Source organism: Amborella trichopoda, chromosome 1 (assembly GCF_054954075.1).
Source record: "Amborella trichopoda isolate Santa Cruz 75 chromosome 1, AtrichopodaSantaCruz75HAP2 v2.0, whole genome shotgun sequence".
NCBI classification, from domain to species: Eukaryota; Viridiplantae; Streptophyta; class Magnoliopsida; order Amborellales; family Amborellaceae; genus Amborella; species Amborella trichopoda.
In genome coordinates this window covers 57,378,118-57,400,799 of record NC_142336.1, presented here as the reverse complement: position 1 = coordinate 57,400,799, position 22,682 = coordinate 57,378,118, and the positions used below count along the sequence as shown (strand labels likewise).

Here is a 22,682-nt window from a genome sequence, read left to right as displayed (position 1 = left end):
CTTCACTGTAGCTACAAAAGTAGCTTCGTACTAAACTTAGACACTAACGCAGATCTTTCTCTCTCATGTGACATAAATTGGTCTCTTGATTACATTAGAAGGGTGCGGGTTGTATAGAGCTTAGGCTCTAAACAATCAAATTAGATCTTACTTTCAAATAGTATCGAGAAATGTGGTTTCAATACTGGAAATCTTTGTGATAGCTTTAAAATATATTTTCATATTTATTTATAAAAAAACTTGAAATCCAATTTTTTTCTCATATTCATGCATCTTGATGTCAAGATGATCAATTTGAAGATATTTGAGCATCAAAACAATCTCTAGGGAAATTTTTGAGGTAGTCTTTGATTGTTTGGTGTCTAGGCTTTGTATAAACTTTTCCCATATCGGATGCGATTAGAAAGATCTATCTTTCTCTCTCTACCCCTATGCTATATAAATTGGTTTTCTTGCCAGTATTATTCACTTGGAATCCTCGCTCTTTCTCTCTTAAAATAATTTGTTGAGACTTGGCTCTTCCTTATTCTAAAACTAAACATAAATAAGCATATTTTGATTTTTTATGGAAAGAGAGAATTTTAAGATGGTTGTTTTTTTCTGTAAATCTAGAGCGAGAAAGGGTCCATGTGTATAAAAAATGCAGCATGTGAATTCCGTATGGCACAATGCTGCCTTTTTCATGGAGCAGGTGCCCCGCCTTCCCTCCTTTTGGCAATGACTTATATGCCGTGTGGAAAGCTCGCCTCATATCGTTATTTACAAGGGATTCCATATGTACAAAGTTCATCTCACATTGTACTGGACGCTAGGTTTTAGGAACCCGATCGGCCGGGTGACCGGCCGGTTAGTGGGCTGATCTAGATTAATGATTTTTCCATTCAATATAAAAAAAATATTAAAATATTATTTTATATGATAAAACAATTAAAAGATGAGAAACATTCAAAAACTAAGTTTGAACGATTGGGCTCTAAATCCTTGACAGACTTGCCTGGTTCTTTGACAAATATGCTCGGTTGGACAAAATGAGACGAGTCCTGCCAAATTGGATTTCTTATTCTAGTATAGAACTAGGTTGGTCCCCTGCCGATTCTGATCCAGGTCCACGATTCTTGATTCCCATGGGTTTAGATCGTAAACCAAGCAGGTAGACTACAAACGGCCTGTTGTCAAATCACATGTGCGTAGAATTATCTAACATCTCATTCATATTTTTATCGATTTTCACCTTTTTTAGCAATGTGAAATAGCTTAAACCTTTATCTAATCACAACCTCTCAAGTGTAAAATTAAAGTGCACTTCAAAAATAAAATATCCATGGAAAAAGACTGTTAGATGTTGGAAGACCATTTTATTGGCCATATCGATGTTAAGATATATGATTTTGAAAAAAAAATTTAAGTCTAAAAATAGTATTTTTTGTGATACATTATCCGGACTGTCAATTTAAGATTTTCATGCATTTTTAGATCTGCTTGATTTAAACATTATCTGAACATTTTTATAAGAGATAAAAATAGATTCTCTATCCATCCTAAGAATTTTGAACACCAAAATCACATCTTATGAAAAAATTTGGAGGTCCACTTACTTTAATTGTTTAAAGTTACAACCTTATACAAACTATACGTATTAGGAAATGCATCATGAAACCTTTTCTAGTCGAGAGAGAGACATCACGAGACCTCTTCTACATGCAAGAGAGAGAGACATAAAAGGGATTGTATACAATGAGACCATTTACTTTTGATATAAGGTGGTCATAATTACATACAACCATCTGATGTGAAATTTGATAGCTTGGATGTGTCACAAAGTAACGAGAAAATTTCTTTTGAAGTTTGAATTGGTCAATGAAATAATTGCAACCATCTAATGATCAAGATTAATATCTCACCTTATACCAAAGGTAAATGATCTCATTCTATACTTTACCAATATGAAATGCAGTACTAGAGAGAGAGAGTTACGAAATACATTGCTAGAGAGGGAGATACTGATTTGTAAATTTACAGAAAAGTCGTACACGGATTCACAAAAATAGAAGTTATTTCCCTAAGTGTTGCAATGTGGACAACAGGTGGTAATAGAAAACTTGTATTGCATAGATATAAGCGACTTGTTTCTAAAGTCATTCCATTAATTTCAACTCATTGGATTGCATGGTCTTGGGAAAAATCAATCCTTAGTATCGAAGTATTGAAACTTTTATTCATTTTTTATTGAATTCTAAAAACTCCCATGGAGACTTGTAGTCTTGGAAGGGCGGTTAGGACAGGTAGAATGCTAAATTGGAAGTGGTAGTTGGGACAGGTAGAATGGCCATAACCTTAGATGTTGTGTGATTATTTACTAATTCATTTATCTGAAATATAATGTTTTATTATTATTATTATTATTATTATTATTATTATTGTCATTATTATTGGTCAGTATGCCTGCGGTTGTTAGGAAGGTCTTATGCTGCCTGAAAGTCAGTATTTCGGCAATTTATGTAGGAAAGTGTTTTATCTAAGTGTTCACCTCAATAAAAAATATGGCGCACCAAGAAAAACCCTAGGAAAAATTGTCCTGAAAACTTTCAAATTGACTGTCTCAATCTTGATATGTATGAATATAAAAAAAACAAAAGGGTTTCAAATCCTAAAAACAGTATATCTTGTAACACTTTTATTTTGTGTTGTTTTAATTTTGTTATGTTAACTTGTAATAAGGTGGGATATGTTGAAGCATCAACCCCCCTAACGACCGATGCCCTAACGCCATCCCCTATCTTTTAGCGCATTATTGGACCATTTATTTTCAAGAGTTTTAAATGTTTGTAGGTTTGCAATTCAGTGTTATTCTTTAAACTTTAAATTTCATAGTTAGGCGGAAAATTAGTTTTTTTAGACTGTTTTAGGTGTTTTAGGGGTTTCTGGCGCTAGAACTAGATCTTTCAAGAAGGATTGAAGGTGCACATTGCTTTGGTTATTTAACACAGACAACTTAAGTAAACTATATATATATATATATATATATATAAGGGTATGGTTTTCATAAGATTGCAACCTTAAACAATTAAGGTGTGCCTTCAAATTTTATTGATGTAGAATATTCTTAGGATTATCTCATAATCCATTTTTATATCTAATTATAGAATTTTAAACTCCAAAAATAGTTAAAATCAAGTAGATCTATAACTTGAAAATGGATGGTCTAAATAAGAGTTGTAAGATGTATTATTTCTGAAACTCAAAATCTTTTTATTTGTCATAACCATACATCTCTATGTCGAGATGATTAACCAGAAGGTTTTTCAACATTAAAACAACATGTACCCATGGATTTTTGAGATGCAACCATGGCTCATCATTTTAAGGTTGCAACCTTATATAAACTTTTTCCATTTATATATGCTACATGTATCATCAATTCCGAAGAACCTTTGACAACACAACCAATGGTTTTCGCATATGAGATCCCTTGTGCTGCTCGGACGAGTACAACATAATTAATGATGTTCTGAGTTTATTATAGGACAACAAACTCAAAAAATTCACTCGCAGTGAGATCCCTTGTGCTGCTCGGACGAGGACAACATAATTAATGATTTTTTGAGTTTATTATACGACAACAAACTCAAAAAATTCACAGGCATGTTATTGTCCCTAAGGTATCATTTTTGACAATTTTTTGGTTTTGTTTTTCTTTGTAATATGGTGAAAATGGAGGGTGGGACGTTATTTTGTCTTCCCCTTTTAGGGATTATAAGGCTAGGCTTAGGAGTGTCGAGTGCGCTCGTCCAAAATCCATCAGGATCTAGGAAGCAATTATTGTAGTGCATTCACCCTTTCCAAACATCTGAAATCTCTTAGTTATCTTTTGAGGGGAATTTTTTTTTTCCCACAATTTCATCAAAGTTTAAGACACCTTTTTAATTTAACCAACCAATTTCTTTATACCCCAAATCAAAAAGTTCGGCCAAATGAGCCCACTAAAATGAATCAAAATCTGAAGCCTTCAACAATCCATCTAATTTTTTGAAGCATCATAGGTCAGATGCAAGTTCGAGATATCGAAAAGCACATTTGGTTCCGAAAACAAAATAATGGTCCATTGAAAACCCAAGCTTTATACCAACTTAGAATTTGTTATACCTCTTGCTAAGAGAAGCTTTCAAACCAGGTGAATTTTCAATTACTTGAACTATAAAAGAAAAATCAACCATTATATGAAGTGAGGTACATGTGATTCAAAACCAAAGGTCCAGATGGGCTCTCTAACATTATTCTCTCGGGGTATTTAATGAGAAATAGGAGAAAAAAAAAGCACAAATCGAAAAATAAGCAGCAGGAGGACTGGACTCCTCAATCCCGCACCACTCACAAGATATGGATTAGGTAGCAGCTAAACTACATGACAGGAGATCTTCATAGAAAAATCTGCCCCAATGGTTAAGGCCTTCATTTTAATAGTAAAAAGAAAGCAGAATCTATTTCTACAAAATCATAGAAAAACTGGAGCCATGACTAATGTTATGGTTGCAAGCATTTTGATCAGCACATGAATTGAGGGCCCTGCTGTATCCTTGAATGGATCTCCAACTCTGCATTAGTGGCAAGAAAGTATTCGAAAGGATACAAAATCAAACGTGAAAATTATGAAAATCAATTATAGCATTTGCTTGCATCTCAAAATAAATTATAACATTACCTTGCAGCTCTTTTTCTTTAGGACATAGAAACTGATGTATATCGCTATTTTGCAAGTGGATTTTTTTCTTGAGAGACCACAAATCTTTAAATCACAAAATGCATTTGACTATTTTTTAGGACTCCATAAAAGACTGGTTGTTTTTGAAATCGAGTGCTTTCTAAATAAGAAAAAAATGCCACCTGAACAAAACTATATAATAATGGCATCATATGACTTGAGCATCTATATCCTTGACAATATTTTGGGAATTATATTAGTGTGCTTGGGGCATCAAATTCCCATTTCTAATGTCCGGATGTCCAAAGCCCAACTTAGCCACCAAAAAATAAACAGAAGTTCCATGAAAAATATAACATAATTTAGAAAGCAGAAAGGATTATAGCAGCATGTAAAACATGTCGGGGACAGTACCTACTAAAAGAAATTTATCTCAAAAGTAAAAGACAAAAAGGTACTCTAAAGAACAAAAATAGGAGCATTAAAGTGCACTCACGTGTCTCCAGTAATAGCTGCTTTGTGAGCATCACTTCCTTTGCCTCCTAGCGCACCTGTCTCAATGAACTTCTTTGCATTATCCCAAGCTCCACCAGCAGTGTTAAGGAAAAGAGCCATGAGAATTCCAGATACTGTGGCAAACATAAGCATGGCAGCCACAACTTTGGCCCCCAATAGAGGATGCCCAGTGTACTGTCCCAATAATCGAAACAGAAAACCTGCAAGCAAAAAAATAATGTAAGTTACATCAAATACATATACACCTACAGGAGAAAACAATATTTTATTTGATCCCAATAAGGGGACCACAGTCTACACATCATATGAGTCGAAAAATGATTTTAGTTAGAACTTTCTGCATGTCAAAGGGAGCTTCAATAATTGATTTCTACTAAACCACATATTTACTGGCGTTTTAAATCACTTATAGGTGATGTCTTTCTACTGAGCAATTTAGCGTGCCATTTCCAAACAAGCTTTAGTGCACTTCCAAACGATGAAATTCCATGAAATAATCACAGTTGTACATGATAAGTTATTTGGCACAATAGTCAGTAAATTTGAGCAAAAACCAATAAAAAATGAGTAAATCCTGCACAATATGAATCAGGAATATATGAGGAAAGGAACTCTTCCAAAAAATAAATGAACATATGCACGAAGTTGCATATATAGATCAAGACCACATCAGATACAGATCTAAACAACAGCAACAAAATTGACAAGAACTAGGCAGGAACTCATGGACCTTTATTTATTTTTTGATAAAGTCAACCTTAACTCATGGACCTTTATTGCCAGAAAAATAAATAAATCTGTAACCATTACAGCTTTTATTTCCATTTTGGATGATTTTTTTTATGGACCTTTATTGCCAGAAAAAAGAAATCCAAAATGGAGATGAAAGCTATAATTTACAGTGATATTGCCCTCTTGGCAGCAACCATTACATAGAAGCAGAAGTTCATATTACTAAGAAACTGAAACTACAGTTAGTAATCTAAACCAATGCATGTAATGATCAATTCCTATGGCTGATGACCTTTGGACGAACCACCTGGGGCACTAATTAAGAATAGTCCACATTCAATTGATTGAAGCACTGAACAGAAACATAATCACATGCATGATACTCCCTTAACAGCGTAGAGTACTCACCAACTACAATGGGAGATATAATGGCCAAAGCACCAGGTTTTATCATCTCCCTCAGAGATGCAGAAGCTACAATGGCGACACAACGGGCATAGTCAGGTTTCTCTTGATAATCCTGCAGCAGCAATTTGCATAAATCAATTTCAGCAACAATCAGGAGAAGGTAAAAAAATCAGTAATATTCACAGTTTCATGGAAAATGGAAAAATGGAGGTATTAGACTTACCATTATACCCGGCCTCTCAATAAATTGCCTCCTAACCTCATTGACTACTTCTTGGGCAGTTCGACCAACAGCTGAACAAGCCCATGCACTGAATAAAAAGATAAGCATGGAGCCCAACAGGCCTCCAACGAAGACTTCTGGGATTGCAATATCAACCTATAGAGGTGATCCGAAATGGTAGCTTGGTAAAAATAGGAAAATAACAAAAGGCTTGCAAATTTTTAAACAAACAATAGTAGGAGCTGATGATGCAGCTATGATGCACACATGTGGCAATGGATATGATTATGATATCAAGATCAATCTTTTTGTTGACTTAACATTTTTTATAGAGGTACACATACAGGATTAATTTCCATATGTGATGCATCAGCAGTAAAGGATGACAAAAAGAAAAGGAGACGTCCGCATAAAAGTAAATAATTTGCATGTAACATGCCTGTTTGAAAGGTGTATGCGCAAAAGAAGCTACTTCATCCATATATGCGCTAAACAGAAGGAAAGAAGCGAGAGCGGCAGATCCAATCGCAAAGCCTTTAGTGGTAGCTTTTGTCGTATTCCCGACAGCATCCAGTACATCTGTAATTTCCCGAACACTTTCAGGCTGCAAAGTGTGCATTCATGAGATGACAACATGGCAGACTTATAAAACTCATACAAGCAACAAAAACCTAATTGGCCAATAAGTGAAAAGATTTGAATCCAACAATTCCACAGAAGCACTAGTACGAACTCCAAAGAAAATGACGTAAAAAACAATCAATGAGATCTCATTTAGCTACATACAAACTCGTAAAATTTTCTGAAACTTACCTGCTGACTCATTTCAACAATTCCACCAGCATTGTCAGCAATTGGACCAAACATATCCATTGTCAAAACATAAGCAGCAGTGCTCAACATTCCCATAGTGGCAACAGCTGTTCCAAACAGGCCACCAGTCGGAGCTCCACTTTCATCCACCAGGCCAGAAGTATGGCCCAGCCAAAAAGCTGATATTATGGACACACTAATAACAAGGACTGGAAGGGCTGTTGATTCTAGACCCAAACTCACTCCAGCAATTATATTAGTTCCATGCCCAGTTGAACTTGAAAGAGCCAGCATTCGTACTGGTTCATGCTTGTAATCAGTATAATATTTGGTGATCCATACAAAAACATAAGCAGTGATGATTCCCACAAGACCGCACAAGGCAAAGTTTAACCATGCTGAAGGTGCTTGTTCGGTATACAGCAACCAACGAGTCGACTGTTTGCAACATCCAAATAGAAAATTGAAAAAAAAAAAAAAAAAAAAAATGAAAAAGAAAAAGAAAAAAGAAACTCAGCTTGAATAAGAGACGCGACAAATATCCACTAAAATTGTTAAGGGGCTAATTTGGCCACCATACGTTTTAGATATCCACCCAAAACATTCGTAGAAATTATGTGGCGCAGTCCAAATCAATTATGGCCATGTTTTGGGGCAGGACAATCAACACTAGATGCATTACCAGAACCATGGGTAGCCAAACTAGCCCTAAAACTTTATAGTATCAAGACAATTAGAACAGTACAAGATTTGGTCAAACAATGTGCGCCACAAGTAGCATTACCGCAGCAAATGTTATAACAGCCAAAACTATTGTAAGAGAGTATCCTTTTTGGAGTATTGCCATTGGATCCTCCATTGGTGTCTTAACACTTGCATCACGTGTACTTCTAATAGAAAGTATGCCCACTGATGAGACAACAAGGTCAAACGAATGAACCACGAGCGGAAAGAGAATAAATCCAGATGGATCTGCAGATATGTAACAAAAGACAAGGGAGCACTTGAGCCATGTAAAACTATAATTTAAGAGCAAATGGAACCGAAAGAGAACAAATAAAGAGAGGAGAGATTAAAAAAAAGAACTCACAAGGAAATTTAAGACAATAAGAATATGAGGGTAGAACAAGAATAGTATAAAGGGATAAATTAGTTTTCTGTTACTAAAAGAGATAAGAAAGTCCCTTGCCAAAACGAGCAATAAGCTGATCCAACAAATATGGACATGCTAGCTCATCAATCTCAAAAAACGCCAAAATCCACATTACAATGGACTGTGTTTTACGATCTCTAATCCTGATATCCTAACTAAAATAGAAATTTGGAGTTTTTTATGCTCTCAACCTCATTGTGGCCAACTTAAATCATAGCACATATCCCTGGTCACAAGAAGCTCAGAAATGGGAGGCATAGCACAAACCCCCACCCCCTCTAACCCCATTTAGAGAAAAAAAGAAAAAAGGAAAGAACCTCAAACAACAATCCCAAAAAATTTCCTCGCAGAAATCCTACTCCTTGTAGAGATTCTCACCAATAACTTTTACATACGAGAACAAAAGTTTACTTTTAGGCAAAACTATCATGTTATGGGCTTTCAAAACCTTTTCCCAAAAGCTTTCAAGGATCACTCATGAAAGCTGCACAAGAAAAGCACAATTTTCCTTGTTTTCATTTAGCTCCCAACTAGCCACTCACCCCAACCCCTCCTTAAGACAGTAACCACTGGCAAAAATGTATCCTGCCCCTCCCAACCACGTGCCCTAGCCCTCTTTCTCTGATTACTCTGTCTCTAGGCTATCAAAGCATTACAGGAAACACAGCAGTGATACGAGAAGGATAATCACGACAAAGTAAACTTGCTATGGTATAATTTTTCCCAAGTCTCAACAAAGCATGGGGAATAGGAAAACATACACAGAGCGGAACTCCAAAAGCTTATTGGAATTTCAATACAAAGCTTGTGTTTACCTTCAATCTTACACCGCTTAGCCATTGTCCCCCCAAGTATCATGGCACTAATTACTTCTGCAGCAATACTTTCAAAAAGATCAGCTCCGCGGGCTGCACAGTCACCTACATTGTCTCCAACCTTCATGATGAGAAAACAAAAAAAAACACTCAACAAAGTTCAGGACTTGAAAGAATAGCCTAATACTAAACTGTAAAAGATATTCTGAAGCAAGATAGTGACATCTTTGCCAAAGCCTATACATAAAGGTGGCCAATTGAGTTTGAAGACCACAATTTCAATATATCAAACATTTTATTTCGGGGGTGGGCAATGGCAATTACAACGTTGTAATGATTTCTCTGTCAGAGGCATATTTTATCCAAACAACAGAGTGACACTTCTTATTTTACAGAAAATTGTTAGGAATACTAACTTTTATAATTCACAGAAGGAATGTGCCCCTTTAATCCATTTTGGCTCAAGCATCTCCTACAAAATTACAATCACCCCATACAAACATTGCGAATGGCCCAAACCCCTGAACAGTCCCCAAAGGCTTCAACAATGCAACAGCTTCAACGGCTGAAAGAAAAAAGTTAGACTAGTTAGGAATTGGGTTTGGGTCAAGACGGAAGAGGCTGGGTTTTCATAGCCTAACGTCTCAAGTTCCATTCCTATGTAACCTTGTCAAAAAAAAAAAAAAGTTAGACCAGTTGACCACAAGGACTCCTGGCAAAATCAGCATAAGAAGGTTTTCCCACTAACTTTTGTAACTTTCATGTCATGTGTAGCACTAGCCTCAAACTCAATGGCCATCTTATGCAATGAAATTCAAACAGCTCCCCATCGTTTGCTATTTATACCAACCAACTCCATGGACTACCACATTTCATGTTCGGTGAAATCATTATTCCCTAAGGCCCCCATCAACAAGACAAATGGCTTGAACTCGTAAGCTTAAACACCCCATGATGGCAACCCAAGACAACTCCACCAGGCATGACCAATGATCCCTTCATCCCTTTCACATAACTTCCATTCTGATCCACAGGCTTGCACTGTCACTGCACTATGTCTGCTTGAGCCCTCCACCCTTAGCGAATAAGGAAAAGAATAAAGCTCCACTTATTCCAGCAGAGTCTGGATTCATTCTACTATCATTTGTTTTATGTATTAACACGGAATTATAAGCAGGGTTTGAATGGAAGCTCTAGTTTCCTTTAGGGTTAAGCTCGATAAAAGACAATTATCTCTAGTGACTTGTTCAATAACGCAAAATACGATGATTTGATTAGGTGGTCTGATTGGGGAAATAATTTTATATCTAAGCTAATATCCATGAGCAAGACATCTCATAGAACACCAGAGAGAATAAGTTAAGGATTAAAAGTAAAATAAGTATTAAAGAATTTAGCATAGATCTTCACTCAATCCTACAAATGGGGAAGGCAAACAGGAGCACAAACCAGATCTGCGATGACAGCTGGATTGCGTGGATCATCTTCTGGAATTCCCTGCTCAACTTTTCCAACAAGATCAGCACCCACATCTGCTGCCTTCGTGTAAATACCCCCACCAAGCTGTGCAAAGAGAGCAACAAATGATGCACCAAAACCATAGCCAACCAACAGAAGAGGCACTGCAAGCAAAGGACATGCATATTGTAAGATTCACAGCTAATACACAAACACACCAACCACAGCAAACAAAACGCTATCGAATTAAGGTGATAGCTAACTTAAGATGCTCTGGTTCTAAAGAGACCCTCACATTTGCGCGAAAGGTCATTGCCTCATTTGTTTAACAGAGCAATTAACAATGCCACAAAGCCCCAGCCAACCAACAAGAGGCACTGCAAGAGGAGCTAGAATGGTTTGTTGGACCACAAATTCCGCACACATGTAGATCTCATCTAAACGATCTACATAAAATATAACAAATAAAAAAATTCAATTACCAAAAGAAAAAGGGGAAATTGAGTCGACCACTTTCTGTGAACATAGGCCGCCCATTTGGTGGATGATGGATCTAGGCCTTTAAGGATGGAAAATCAATTGCTTTTGAGTTGGTTATTTTTTTTAGTCAACGATGTTGTGCAAATTTTCACGTCCAAAACAAAATCCTTTTGGCTATGAGTTTCACACTGTAGCTTAAACCCATTGGCAGAGTGAGTGTGTGTGTGTGTGTGTTTGAAGGTTAAGAGGACATCTATATATTAAGCAGTGAGTTTCACAAACAATACTATTAGACAAGCATAGGCAACCCAAATTAATTGATAGGTTTAAGTCAATTTAGCAACCGAGGTGAAACTGATCTTGCAGTCTAAGTAAGGAAAGGTTCACGGAGGTGAGAAAGCATCCACAGGGACTATAGGCATCATAGATTCAGCACACACAAGGTAGGTCTAGTGGCCATATCAGTTCATTATGCCCTTTCAATGCCCTCTTCCTGTCAAATGTGGTCTCTTGCTATGATCATACAGGCTAAAAGGATATCTCCAAGTACCTGGAGCATAGCATGTATATGAGAAGTGATCCTTGTTATGGTTTGATCTTTGGAGATATCTTTTTACATAAGGAAGTAAGTAATTTCAGAGCTTCCTTACCTCAGAATGGGGTACCCATGCAGTTAGTCTTTCCTAGAATGGTTTTTTTCATAGTTGTTTTACCATGAATTTGCCTTTCCATACTATAAAACATATAAGTTGATTATTCAAAGCAAGCACATTATAGCTGGTGAAATTAATGGTTGCAATGAGAGAACAAGATTTCTTTTTGGTGAAAGAACTTTTACTGCATGAAGGAGCTGATACTCACACTCCGTCACTTTCATTGAACCTGGAGAATCTACCCCTAGACAGACATAGAATGTTGCATAAAGTATTGCCACTCCTATTACAGCCATTCCCACAACAACAATGGATGAGAGACCACCAGCACGCACAGCAATCTGCATGCAAAGGCCAACTATAAGGAAAGTTGAGAAAAATGTATTACTCACAAACAGAGATTATTGTGAAAATAGGAACCTGCAATGCTTCTCTCGCAGATCGTCTAGCAGCACTGGAAACCCGAACATTTGCCCTCACAGAAACCCACATTCCCACATATCCTGCAACACCTGAACATAGGGCTCCAAGTAGAAATGCTGCCACTGTAACATATGCAGATGTGGACCTACAGCAGCACATGGCATGTCATATAAATCAGCATACAATAATAGAAAATCTTTTCATCGTTAGTAAAGAAAAAATCCAAATTAACGAAAACAAAATCAGGCAATAAAAAGTAGAACATAAAAGCTACTCAACCAGCAAATGACCTTCCAAGTCCAGATGTTTCTTGCTGGGGTGTGGTACTGCGGAAAAAATATATACAAAGGATCGCCACAGCAAGTATGCATGCCATCTTGGAAATGGTACCATATTGAGTCCTCAAAAATCCTTCTGCCCCATCTCGAATTGCATCAGAGATCTAGCAAATGAATGGAAAATGAGATTATGTGCATAGGTTTGTATAAAACCAATATGTAGTCGTGATTTGTAAAGCAATATGCAATTTGTGAATGAATTTCTATATCTCTATCACACATTTCCATATAATTCAAAAATAGACAAGAGAAGTCGCCTTTCAAAAACCAAGTCACAACTAGATCCAAACTAGTATGGAACCTCATTAATGCATCTAAAAAATATGATAAATTTATAATGCTATGTCCACTCAAAAGTTCATAGACACCAAAATTCTTCTCCATGATTTAACATGTTAGGAGTAACAAAGACTCAGATTTCAATTCAACCGGTGCATCCTTAAAGTATTATGCATCAAACATTTTCCATGGTTTACTGAAAACAGCAGATGATATCGTAATTCAAAGTAGGCTAAACACACAACTAAGAAATAGGTTAAAAAATCAAAAAATAACAACAAATGATGGCCTCTATTACCCAAAAAAAACAAAAGGGCGCAAGTTGTGTAAACAGAATTTTTCTTACTTGATTATCTTCTTTTATGATAACACAAGATACAATATAACAATGACTATCGATCGAGTATATTATAGACTAATAAAAGCATAAAAGATAATGTTTGACCAGAGCACCTATAACTTACAAGGCATACAGAATTACCTGAACCATTTCTGGGGGTCCTTCATCCTTCATAAGAACCCATTTGGCGAGATAAATGGAAAACAAGAAGCTGATGATGCAGATCGCAAAGACAAACAAAATAATTGGCGAGGTACTTGCTCCAACATAAAACACAGCTCCGAAGCAAAAGAGCAAGAGTACAAATAAAACTCGAACATTTATTCCCATAAAAATCCGGAAAATCTGCAAATATATATAAAAAAATTAATGCATCATTGTATTCTACAGCAATGTAACCAAAGGTCAGAGAAGAACAATGTAAATAACTATGAAACAATATTTTTGGTCCAATTTACAACACAAGTATACCATGCTTGACAATACTCAACTTAATCGTTTTGTAGTCTAATTCTGAATTTCATACAAGTCCAAATAGCATGTTCTAGATTAGGATATATAACAGAGCAATTTCCTCCTGGACATGCTAGTGGCATCGTATCTTTTACGAGCCTCAAATTTTTCTAATACATGATTCTGACCAGAATTGATGCCATGCTTTCAGTTATTAGTAAAAAGAAAGGTGTCATGAAGAAGCACAAAATAAGCCTGAGAAGAGAGCAATTCTCTTTCAAGGATGAAGCTTCTTTCACAAGGTAAAACCTCAGGCCCAAAAATTTCCAGCTCTATTATCCCAATCTCATTCTTGATTCCACCTACAACATGTATCACACTCTTTTCTAAAACACAATGTAATATCGTTTATCGAATTCTAACAGCAGCTCAAAGAGGAACCCTCAACCATCCAAAATGGGAGGCCTGACGAGAGACAACATTGGCAAATGTGTCATAGACCATGAGATCTAAAGATTTTTCGTGACTGGCAGGATGAAGTAATCCTTTCTTCTATCCACTGTCTCTTGGGGTTCACTCATTGCGGATGGCAACTCACTTGGAGTCATTAGCCAGGTCTATGGACAGGAGTACCTTAGAGAACAGAAAATCCTGTATAGGAGGTATTCAAGAAAAGGGAAGGGGTATCCACCACCTTTACCTATGTGAATTTTTCTTTGACAATACCTGCATCCCTGTGCTTAAAGACACAATTCCTGAACAAAGCACTGGATCAGGAGGGAAACCATGGGGACTCTCATTCAAATAGGTATCATTCTCTATTCCTAATAACCCTTATAGATGAGTTGTTTTTGTGGGTTATGTCCTTTAGCTTGCAACCCAATTCAACTCCAAAGGGACAGTAACTTCTTTTCATTAGAAGTTATAAGAAAGAGTAGGTCAAGAACACAAGCATGTTCTAGGAAAGTGACTTCTCTTTTACAAAAAGTGGTAGGGAACAATTCGCCAAGACGAGACACAAAAGGATGCTATCAGAAAAGCAATCACAGTACTGGCGTTTAGTCACCATGTTAATCAGAATTCTAAATGTGATCAAGTGTACACTTATGCCTGTCAACAACTTCTTTGACATAATAAACAAGCGATCAGTCAACTTTGCTGAAAAAAAAAAACAAGAAATTCAAACGGCGACCCACATTAGAGAATCATGCAAATCAACAGAACAACCATCACTACCTCAGTAAAGTTCAAGGACAAAGAAGACAATAGAGCATGTCTTCTTTTCTTTTCTTTTTCTTTTTCTTTTTTTACAATAGATCATGTATTCAAGATGCATAAAAAATCAAAAAGATTATAATAAACACCCAATAACTATATATGCAAAAACAATAACTTAAGTAGTAGACTAAAACACAGCACAAGACGTTGTGGACATTTCAAACTTTACCAATGGTGTATATGTTTTACTCCGCATGGTTGGAAAAGTCCTCGGCCTATCCTGGTAGGCCGCCAGATTTCCCTCCTCCATGCTGTCATCCATCATGACTGCATGTGAGGAATTCACTCTCCGGGCAACAGGGAAGGAACCGTAATCGCCACTGCTGCCTTGCAGCAAATCACCCCCTGAACTTGGTCGCTGAATTTTGAACGCTCCTGTTTCAGACATGACATAGCAGTTAAAGCACTCAAACCCAACTAGACAACCAGATCATCAACCTTAGTACTTAAAATGACAAACCTTCTCTTTCACTTGCCAGACTTACAGCTCCTGAGAAAAGAGTGAACAAGAATGATTCCTTCGTTTACAGCAATTTTTCTCTCCCTGACTACGCATTAAAAAGAGCTTAAAACCACTCCAATTTAGTAAAAATTAGGTACAAAGGAAAAACACTTCAGCAGTTCAGAACCCCATCGAGAAAAAAAAAAATGCAAAACCCAAGATCAATCGTAAGTAAAAAAAAAAAGAGAAGCAAATGCCTACAATAAAATCAAGGCCAGTTTAGATCTGGTAAAAGCTCGTTCTGCTTTTGCCATGAAAAGGACATTAAGAACTACACAATCAATAGACACACTAAATGTGATGACAGAACACATAAGTTACCATTAAAAAACATTAAATATGAAGATGGTACACAATTAAACATGGCAGAAAGGGAAGGAATTTTTTAAAAAATATTATAATTAAATAGGGCTGGAAAAAACAGGAAGAACACAATCTAGTACACACATACTAAGGGTCCCAGAACTCCCATGAATTCCATAGAACAGAGCATGCAGTTCATGCCAAAAAATACAGATGCCCATTAGGTCGCTATGCATTAGAAAGCAACAAACCAAAGCACTAAGCACCAGAATAAAAGCGAGTTATTTTCTTCCACTTTTTTGAAGTGATTTTCTTTCTTTTTTGCTGCACATCCAAGGAACACATTGACTTTAACATATGGACAAACTTAATTCGCAAATATAACTCTAAATCAATTATGAGAAAAACAAACCCAAAATCTTGTTATTCAGCAAAGCCTCGTAAAATAAAAAATAAAAAAATTGAAAAACACAACATATAAGGGTTTGAATGAAAAAAAACGTTCACACAAGGAATCAGCATAATGTCAAACTTAGCTCAGCCATATTACAACACCAACAAAAAGAACTCCAAAAGGCTAGGACCTACGAGGAAAAGCATAAATGCTACAAATAAATAAATAACTACATAAAAGTTACCAAATATCGAAAACATAACAAAATTCACGAAAAGGATACAAAAAATTAAGCCAGAAATTATACATATGTCAAGAGACAATACCTCAAATTGACCTTTGGCATGCATATCACATCTTAACACATGCATTGCGGTAGAAATTGAGATAAATAAAAGCTATAATCTGATAAAACTTCAACACGAAGCTTATCAAATGAGCTTAAACGCATAACAAAAAGTAATTCTCACCAGCTAAACCTACCATTCTCAGCCCGATCCTCTAATATTTTGCAGGCATTCAGAAACGGCAGAATTCAAAGTAGCTCAACCATCAAAGGCCATTAAAACCATTCCTAACATTACCAAATCACATATACCACAGTACATCCTAGTTCATAAACCCTAGCAATCAAACTTAACGCAATAATTCACAAATAAGGCCTTCACGATCTACACAAAAACAACGATTCCTCCATTTCTAGCAATAAGGAACACAACGGAAAACGCATTCTTCCTCAGAGAATCAATACTAAACCCTAATTTTTCCATTAAGAGTAAGTGAAAAGAAATCGTAACCCTATATTTTGAGCAAATGAGTGTACGGACCTCGCGCGTCAGAAACCAGGGTACGCATCAACCTGCATTTCTTCAGGCCAAAAATAAACCCCGCAATTAAAAGGAACGCACGCGGAAAAACAAGTGGGAAAAAAGACTAAAACCCCCCTAATGTTTTGTTTAAGTACCGAAATTAGCTCTCATGCTTAAGTGGTTAAAAAATGGGCATTTTGCCCAGTCATGAGGATGGGAAGATGGTGGATAATAACGGCCGTTATTTATAAAGGTCTCTATAGCCATACAATTGCCATCAGTGTTCAAAAACTTGGGCGCCTCAACCCTGCCTTAAAAAATTTTATTTTATATAATGATAAATATATAATTTTATAGGTTTAAAAATGATGAGGAACTTATACTTTTTTATTAACGCAAACAGGAAGTGAGTCGTATTGGATAGGCAAACTCAAATAAAGAAAGTGAGTTGTATTGAGTAGGCAACCAACATAAAAATTTTTAAATTTTTTATAAATCTTAAATCTAATTTATCTGTATAATGAATATATAATATTATTATTTTTATCTTTTTATAATACATTTATATAGAGTTAGGCCTTGCACACCCTTCTGACCGACGCCTGCTCAAAACCAAATTTTGAGCCCATGCCAGTTCTAGCCCTACCAAACACAACCAGTTGAGCTCAAGCCAAGTCTGGCCCAGCCCAATCGATTCTCAATGGCAGCCTTGTGCCCTATGTGACTTGGGCCTAGGACCCTAACCCAAGACCTTGCTTTAAAACATTAACTGCCACTATTTGAAATATACAATCCATTATTTGCATTATTTTAGATACCCCGTTATCAGTAAATCACGTAACACGCTTTGCTTTGTCTTTTAAGTACACTTGTTTCTACCGGACTGCTGTAGTTTTAAGCTATATTTATTTGAAAATAGGAGTGGTGTAATAGTGACATTTAGGAAAACTGGGGTGTTATCAGTAATTTGGGCAGAAGTTTGGGGTATTGTTGGTGACTTTGAAATGTCAACAGAAATGGAATAGTGAAATTGACTCCTGATTCACTCCCAAAATGGTAACGGCAATAGAGTTAAAATGATGCTCTGTCTCTTCATTCCTTTCCCAAAAAGCCCATAATTAGTCTTCTGAATAACGTAACGGCCCATGACTTTTTCCATACCCTAAAATGCTCCTTCGAGTATGCCATCGGGTGTGAAATCGTTTGGCATTTTATGGGCATGGTTGGTTTTGGGAAAATGTTTTTTAGAAAATAGGTTTACGTGAAAAAATTCTTGCAGGAGGTCAAGTGCAGAAATATTTTTATATTAATTAATTATTAGTTAGTGTGATTTTATACCAATCGATATAAAAACATTTCTACACTTAACCGCATGAAATAATTTGTTCATGTGCAACTATTTTTTAAAAAACATTTTCACGCAAACCCAATGTACCACACAAATAGTATGGTAAAGTCAAACTTAATCGTACCAAACATATTAGATTTAAATATAAAAATTAAAAAGGAATAACTTGAAAATATGAAATATGTTATAAGATAAGATTAATTAGGTTGAATGACTTGAAAGTATGAAATACGTTAGAAGGTAAAATTATTTAACTTTATTTAGTTTATCTAACTAATAAAAAATTGATTGCATATAATGAGATCATTTTTCATTGTTATAAGGATGTCACAGTTACTTGTAGCCATTAGATGTCAAATTGGATGGATTGGGGTGAGTCATATAGTTCGAAACAATTTCTTTTAAACTTTGAGTTAAGTCAATGACACTCTTACAACCACCTAACTTTAAATTTGTCTTACGATACTGATTGTGACTTATTTATATAAAAATAAATGGCTGCTTTGTATATTTTTTTAATAAAAATAGTCAATATTATCAACTAGCCAAAAATCATTCAAATTTTGATGTTGACTAGTTTTCAAAAAAATTTAATTTATGCGTTTCACTGATATATCCAAAGCGTTGATCACCCATCCAACAAGTTGGACTTCCTGGTGTAGTCCAATCTGGATAATACTAGTGTACATCCTTAATGACCACATGATTGTATATTATGATATTATTTGCCATTGTTACAAAAAAGTCATAAATCACCTGTAATTATTAATGACAAATTAGATGGCTTAAAATGTGACATGAAGTCCCATAAAAAAAATTTAACATCAATTTTATTCACTGGCATTACATACAACCATCCATTTTAAAAAGTGGATAGATAATAATAATTGTTACCTTCGTATATTAAAAATAAATGGTTCCTTTGTATATTTTTTCAATAACCATCATGCCTCCAATTTGTCATGTCAAGCTACTATACACCTATTGATGGAAGCTTAATGTTTGGAGTGGTGGGGCCCTCTCTGGTGACTCAATGTTTGGATCTTGACCCATTTAAAGGGACCCACTCACATAATTGTTGAAGGTTCATTATCTATTCAACTCGAATATTTTCATTTTGACTTGGTTAGGGGTGGGTGCTTGTATCGTTGGTTGGGCATATGTTGTCTCTTTTTTAAAATTATAAACATCCATTCACAGTTTTATAATTATTTTTGGGGCAAAGTGGTAAAGGCTATATCGTAAATTTTGGAGGTAAAAGTAGCACTGTAATCAAAAGATGTGCAAATTGATCATTTTGATTTTGGCAATTATAGATCTAAAAAAAAAAAACAAGTTTTATTTAAATTCTACAGTATAGAGTGGAAATGGATTTGAAAGCCATCAAGAAGTTTTCCCGTGCTAAAACTATCTTTTCAAACGGGGCTTTAAGGTGCGTTTTACCAAATTTCATAGAGCCTTACAAAAACCCACGTCATTTCTTTGTTTTTTTTTTCTTTTTCTTGTTTTTTTTAAGTTTAGATTCAATGAAAAAGTCAAAATACAAAAAATGGATGGAGACCAAACTTGGAACAAGTATTGGTTGCTTAGTGCCATGGACTAGCATGGAAAGCATGCGTGCTCCCACAACGGCCACTCCCATAGTATAGGCGTCCTCTTAAGATTAGTACTCTTTCGTAGGAGAATGCCATACATACTATTTTGAGTTTTCAAGAGAAAAACACATATCATGGGAATGATCTCTTGAATTGATAGGTAAAGACATTTTTGTTTTTAGTACATGAAATTTTAGTATTTTCATTTTATTTTGTTTAAAGGGTAATTTACTCAAGGTTGCAGTTTGTATAGAGCCTAGGCTCTAAAAAATCAAATTAGAGCCTACTTCCAAATAGTGTTGAGACATGTGGTTTCAATACTTAAAATCTTTGTGATAGCCTTAAAATATATTTTCATTTTTAGTTATAAAGTTTAAAGTTTCAAAAATAGTGTAGATTGACATATCTATGAAAACTTGAAAATCTTGAAAATTGACTGTCCAAAAACATGTTACAAAATACATTATTTTTAAAACTTGAAATCCATTTTTTTCTCATATCCATACATCTTGATGTCAAGATGATCAATTTTAGGATATTTAATCAAAACAACCTCTTGTGGTGAATTTTTTTTGCATGCTCCAATTTGATTGTTTAGAACCTCGGCTCTATATAAAATTTTCCCTTTATTCAAATATGGGTGCGGTTCGTATAGAGCCTAGGAGCCTACCTTCAAATAGTGTCAAGAAATGTGGTTTCATTATTGGAAATCTTTTTGATAGCCATAAACTATATTTTCATATCTATTTATAAAGTTCAAAGCTTAAAAAATAGTGTAGATCGACAGATCTATGAAAACTTGAAAATCTTGAAAATTGATGGTCTAAAAATACGTTACAAAATACACTATTTTCAAAACTTGAAATTCATTTTTCTTTCATGTCTATGCGTATTGATGTCGAGATTACCAATTTGAAGATATTTGGGCATCAAAACAACCTCTGATAGTGAACTTTTTGAGATAGGCTCAAATTTGATTGTTTAGAGCCTGAGCTCTATATAAACTTTTCCTTTCAAATATTCATGAGAGATGAACTATTTAACATTCTACTAATAGGTTTAATTTCAAAGCAATCATTCAGAGATGAAAAATGATTTGATAAGGCTGCAACTCCCGTCAAAACAAACAAAGCCTCACCTCATAACTCATGCAATTCAAGCATTAGAAACATTTACATCGATCATCTTAGCTTGAATATTTTGGTTGTAAAGAAAAATAGAATGCCAAGCTCTAAAAACAATGTATATTGTAGCAAATTATCTAGATCTTCCATTTTCCCCTAAAAATAAGTGTTCATTGATACGCAATATTTGTACCTTTTTTGAGCTTCAAATTTTATTGTCGGTGTAGAAAATTGATTTTAGAGTCATCATGAAGATTTTTGTTGCTGAAAGTGCTTTCCAAATGAGAATTTGAGGTGAGGATTTATTTTATTTCATAAAGCCTAGGCTTATAAAACGGCATCCTTTTTAAGATGGGTGTGGTTTGTATAGAGCCGAGGCTCTAAGCAATCAAAGCAAAGCTCACCTTCAAATAGTATCGAGAAATATGGTTTCAACACTGGAAATCTTTGTGATAGCATTAAAATATATTTTGAAGCTTAAAAAATAATGTAGATCGAGCACATCTATGAAAACTTGAAAATCGACGGTATAAAAATACGTACAAGATGTGCTATTTCCAAAACTTGAAATCTATTTTTTCTCATGTCCATACATCTTGATTTCGAGATGATCAATTCGACAATTATTTAGGCATCTAAACAACCTCTTTTAGTGAAATTTTTGAGGTGAACTCAATTTGATTGTTTAGAGCCTCATATCTACATATGGATAGAAATTTGAATAGTTCATCTCTGATGAGTATCTTTGTTACATTGCTCTTTCTTCATAAATATCTTCCACATTGTTTATTCAATAAGTCATCACATTTAGGTGAGATGTGGCATATTCTATTTGACATGCTAAAACCATTTTATCCTTCCCTATTTAATTTGGAATTTATTCTCTCATTTGATTATTGGTGAACCCATATCTTGCTAATGTTTTGGGTGAAATTGTTGCCTTTATTGGGTTGTGTAGATTGAAAGCGTACAAATCTTGCTTTTTGCTTTGCATGATTTTTTGGTGTTTAAGCCAACCATGTGGCTCCAGTGGGTGGATTCCACTCAATTGGCAATGAAATAGCAAATAATAAGCAAACAAAATAATCTTCCCAAACTAATAAACTTATTTTTTATTTTATTAATTAATTATCTAAATTACTGATTTGGCTGTTTCGAATCGAGATTGGCCAGTGGGGAATCCATTAACACCATCTCCAAAAAGGAACCCTAAAAGTTGTCCTACTTCGCAGGAGTATGCTATCTATTTACTCCATCGGGCAAAACACATCCTGGATATACCGTTTGGATCTCAATTTTGAGGATGTAATCTTTACCACCTATTGCCTAATCTCAGCAAATAAATATTCAGATAGCTTTCTATGTACTAGAATAAAACTAATGCCTCAAAAGATTGAATAGAGGTCATTCAATTTTTTAACACAAAACTCAAAATTCAAAATTTTCCTTTGAAAATAAGCATCTAGTCATTTTTATGTGGTTCCATAGTTCTAGACTAAAAAACTATTTTTTAATATATGCTTTGAGTGAGGTACTAGATACACAA

The 22,682-nt window shown here is 35.2% G+C and overlaps 1 protein-coding gene across 13 annotated transcripts; it reads right to left on the bottom strand.

Moving 5' to 3' along the window:
* Positions 1–4,160: 4,160 nt before the first annotated feature.
* LOC18440749 (pyrophosphate-energized membrane proton pump 2) lies at positions 4,161–17,128 on the bottom strand. 13 transcript variants are annotated; one of them, XM_088848222.1, is made up of 16 exons: positions 16,731–17,128; positions 15,522–15,609; positions 15,231–15,436; positions 13,472–13,675; positions 12,653–12,815; positions 12,371–12,518; positions 12,159–12,291; positions 10,809–10,981; positions 9,360–9,480; positions 8,176–8,363; positions 7,392–7,829; positions 7,018–7,182; positions 6,579–6,734; positions 6,356–6,467; positions 5,196–5,415; positions 4,161–4,592 (listed from the first exon to the last, which is right to left on the bottom strand). In XM_088848222.1, the coding sequence occupies exons 5-16, from the start codon at positions 12,742–12,744 to the stop codon at positions 4,493–4,495; spliced, it is 2,046 nt and encodes a 681-aa protein (XP_088704348.1). In that variant the 5' UTR covers positions 12,745–12,815; positions 13,472–13,675; positions 15,231–15,436; positions 15,522–15,609; positions 16,731–17,128; the 3' UTR covers positions 4,161–4,492. The 13 variants fall into 13 exon arrangements, with proteins under 13 accessions (XP_088704348.1, XP_088704330.1, XP_088704342.1 ...); XM_088848204.1 differs by having other exon boundaries at positions 12,664–12,815; XM_088848216.1 differs by having other exon boundaries at positions 16,744–17,128.
* Positions 17,129–22,682: the final 5,554 nt, after the last annotated feature.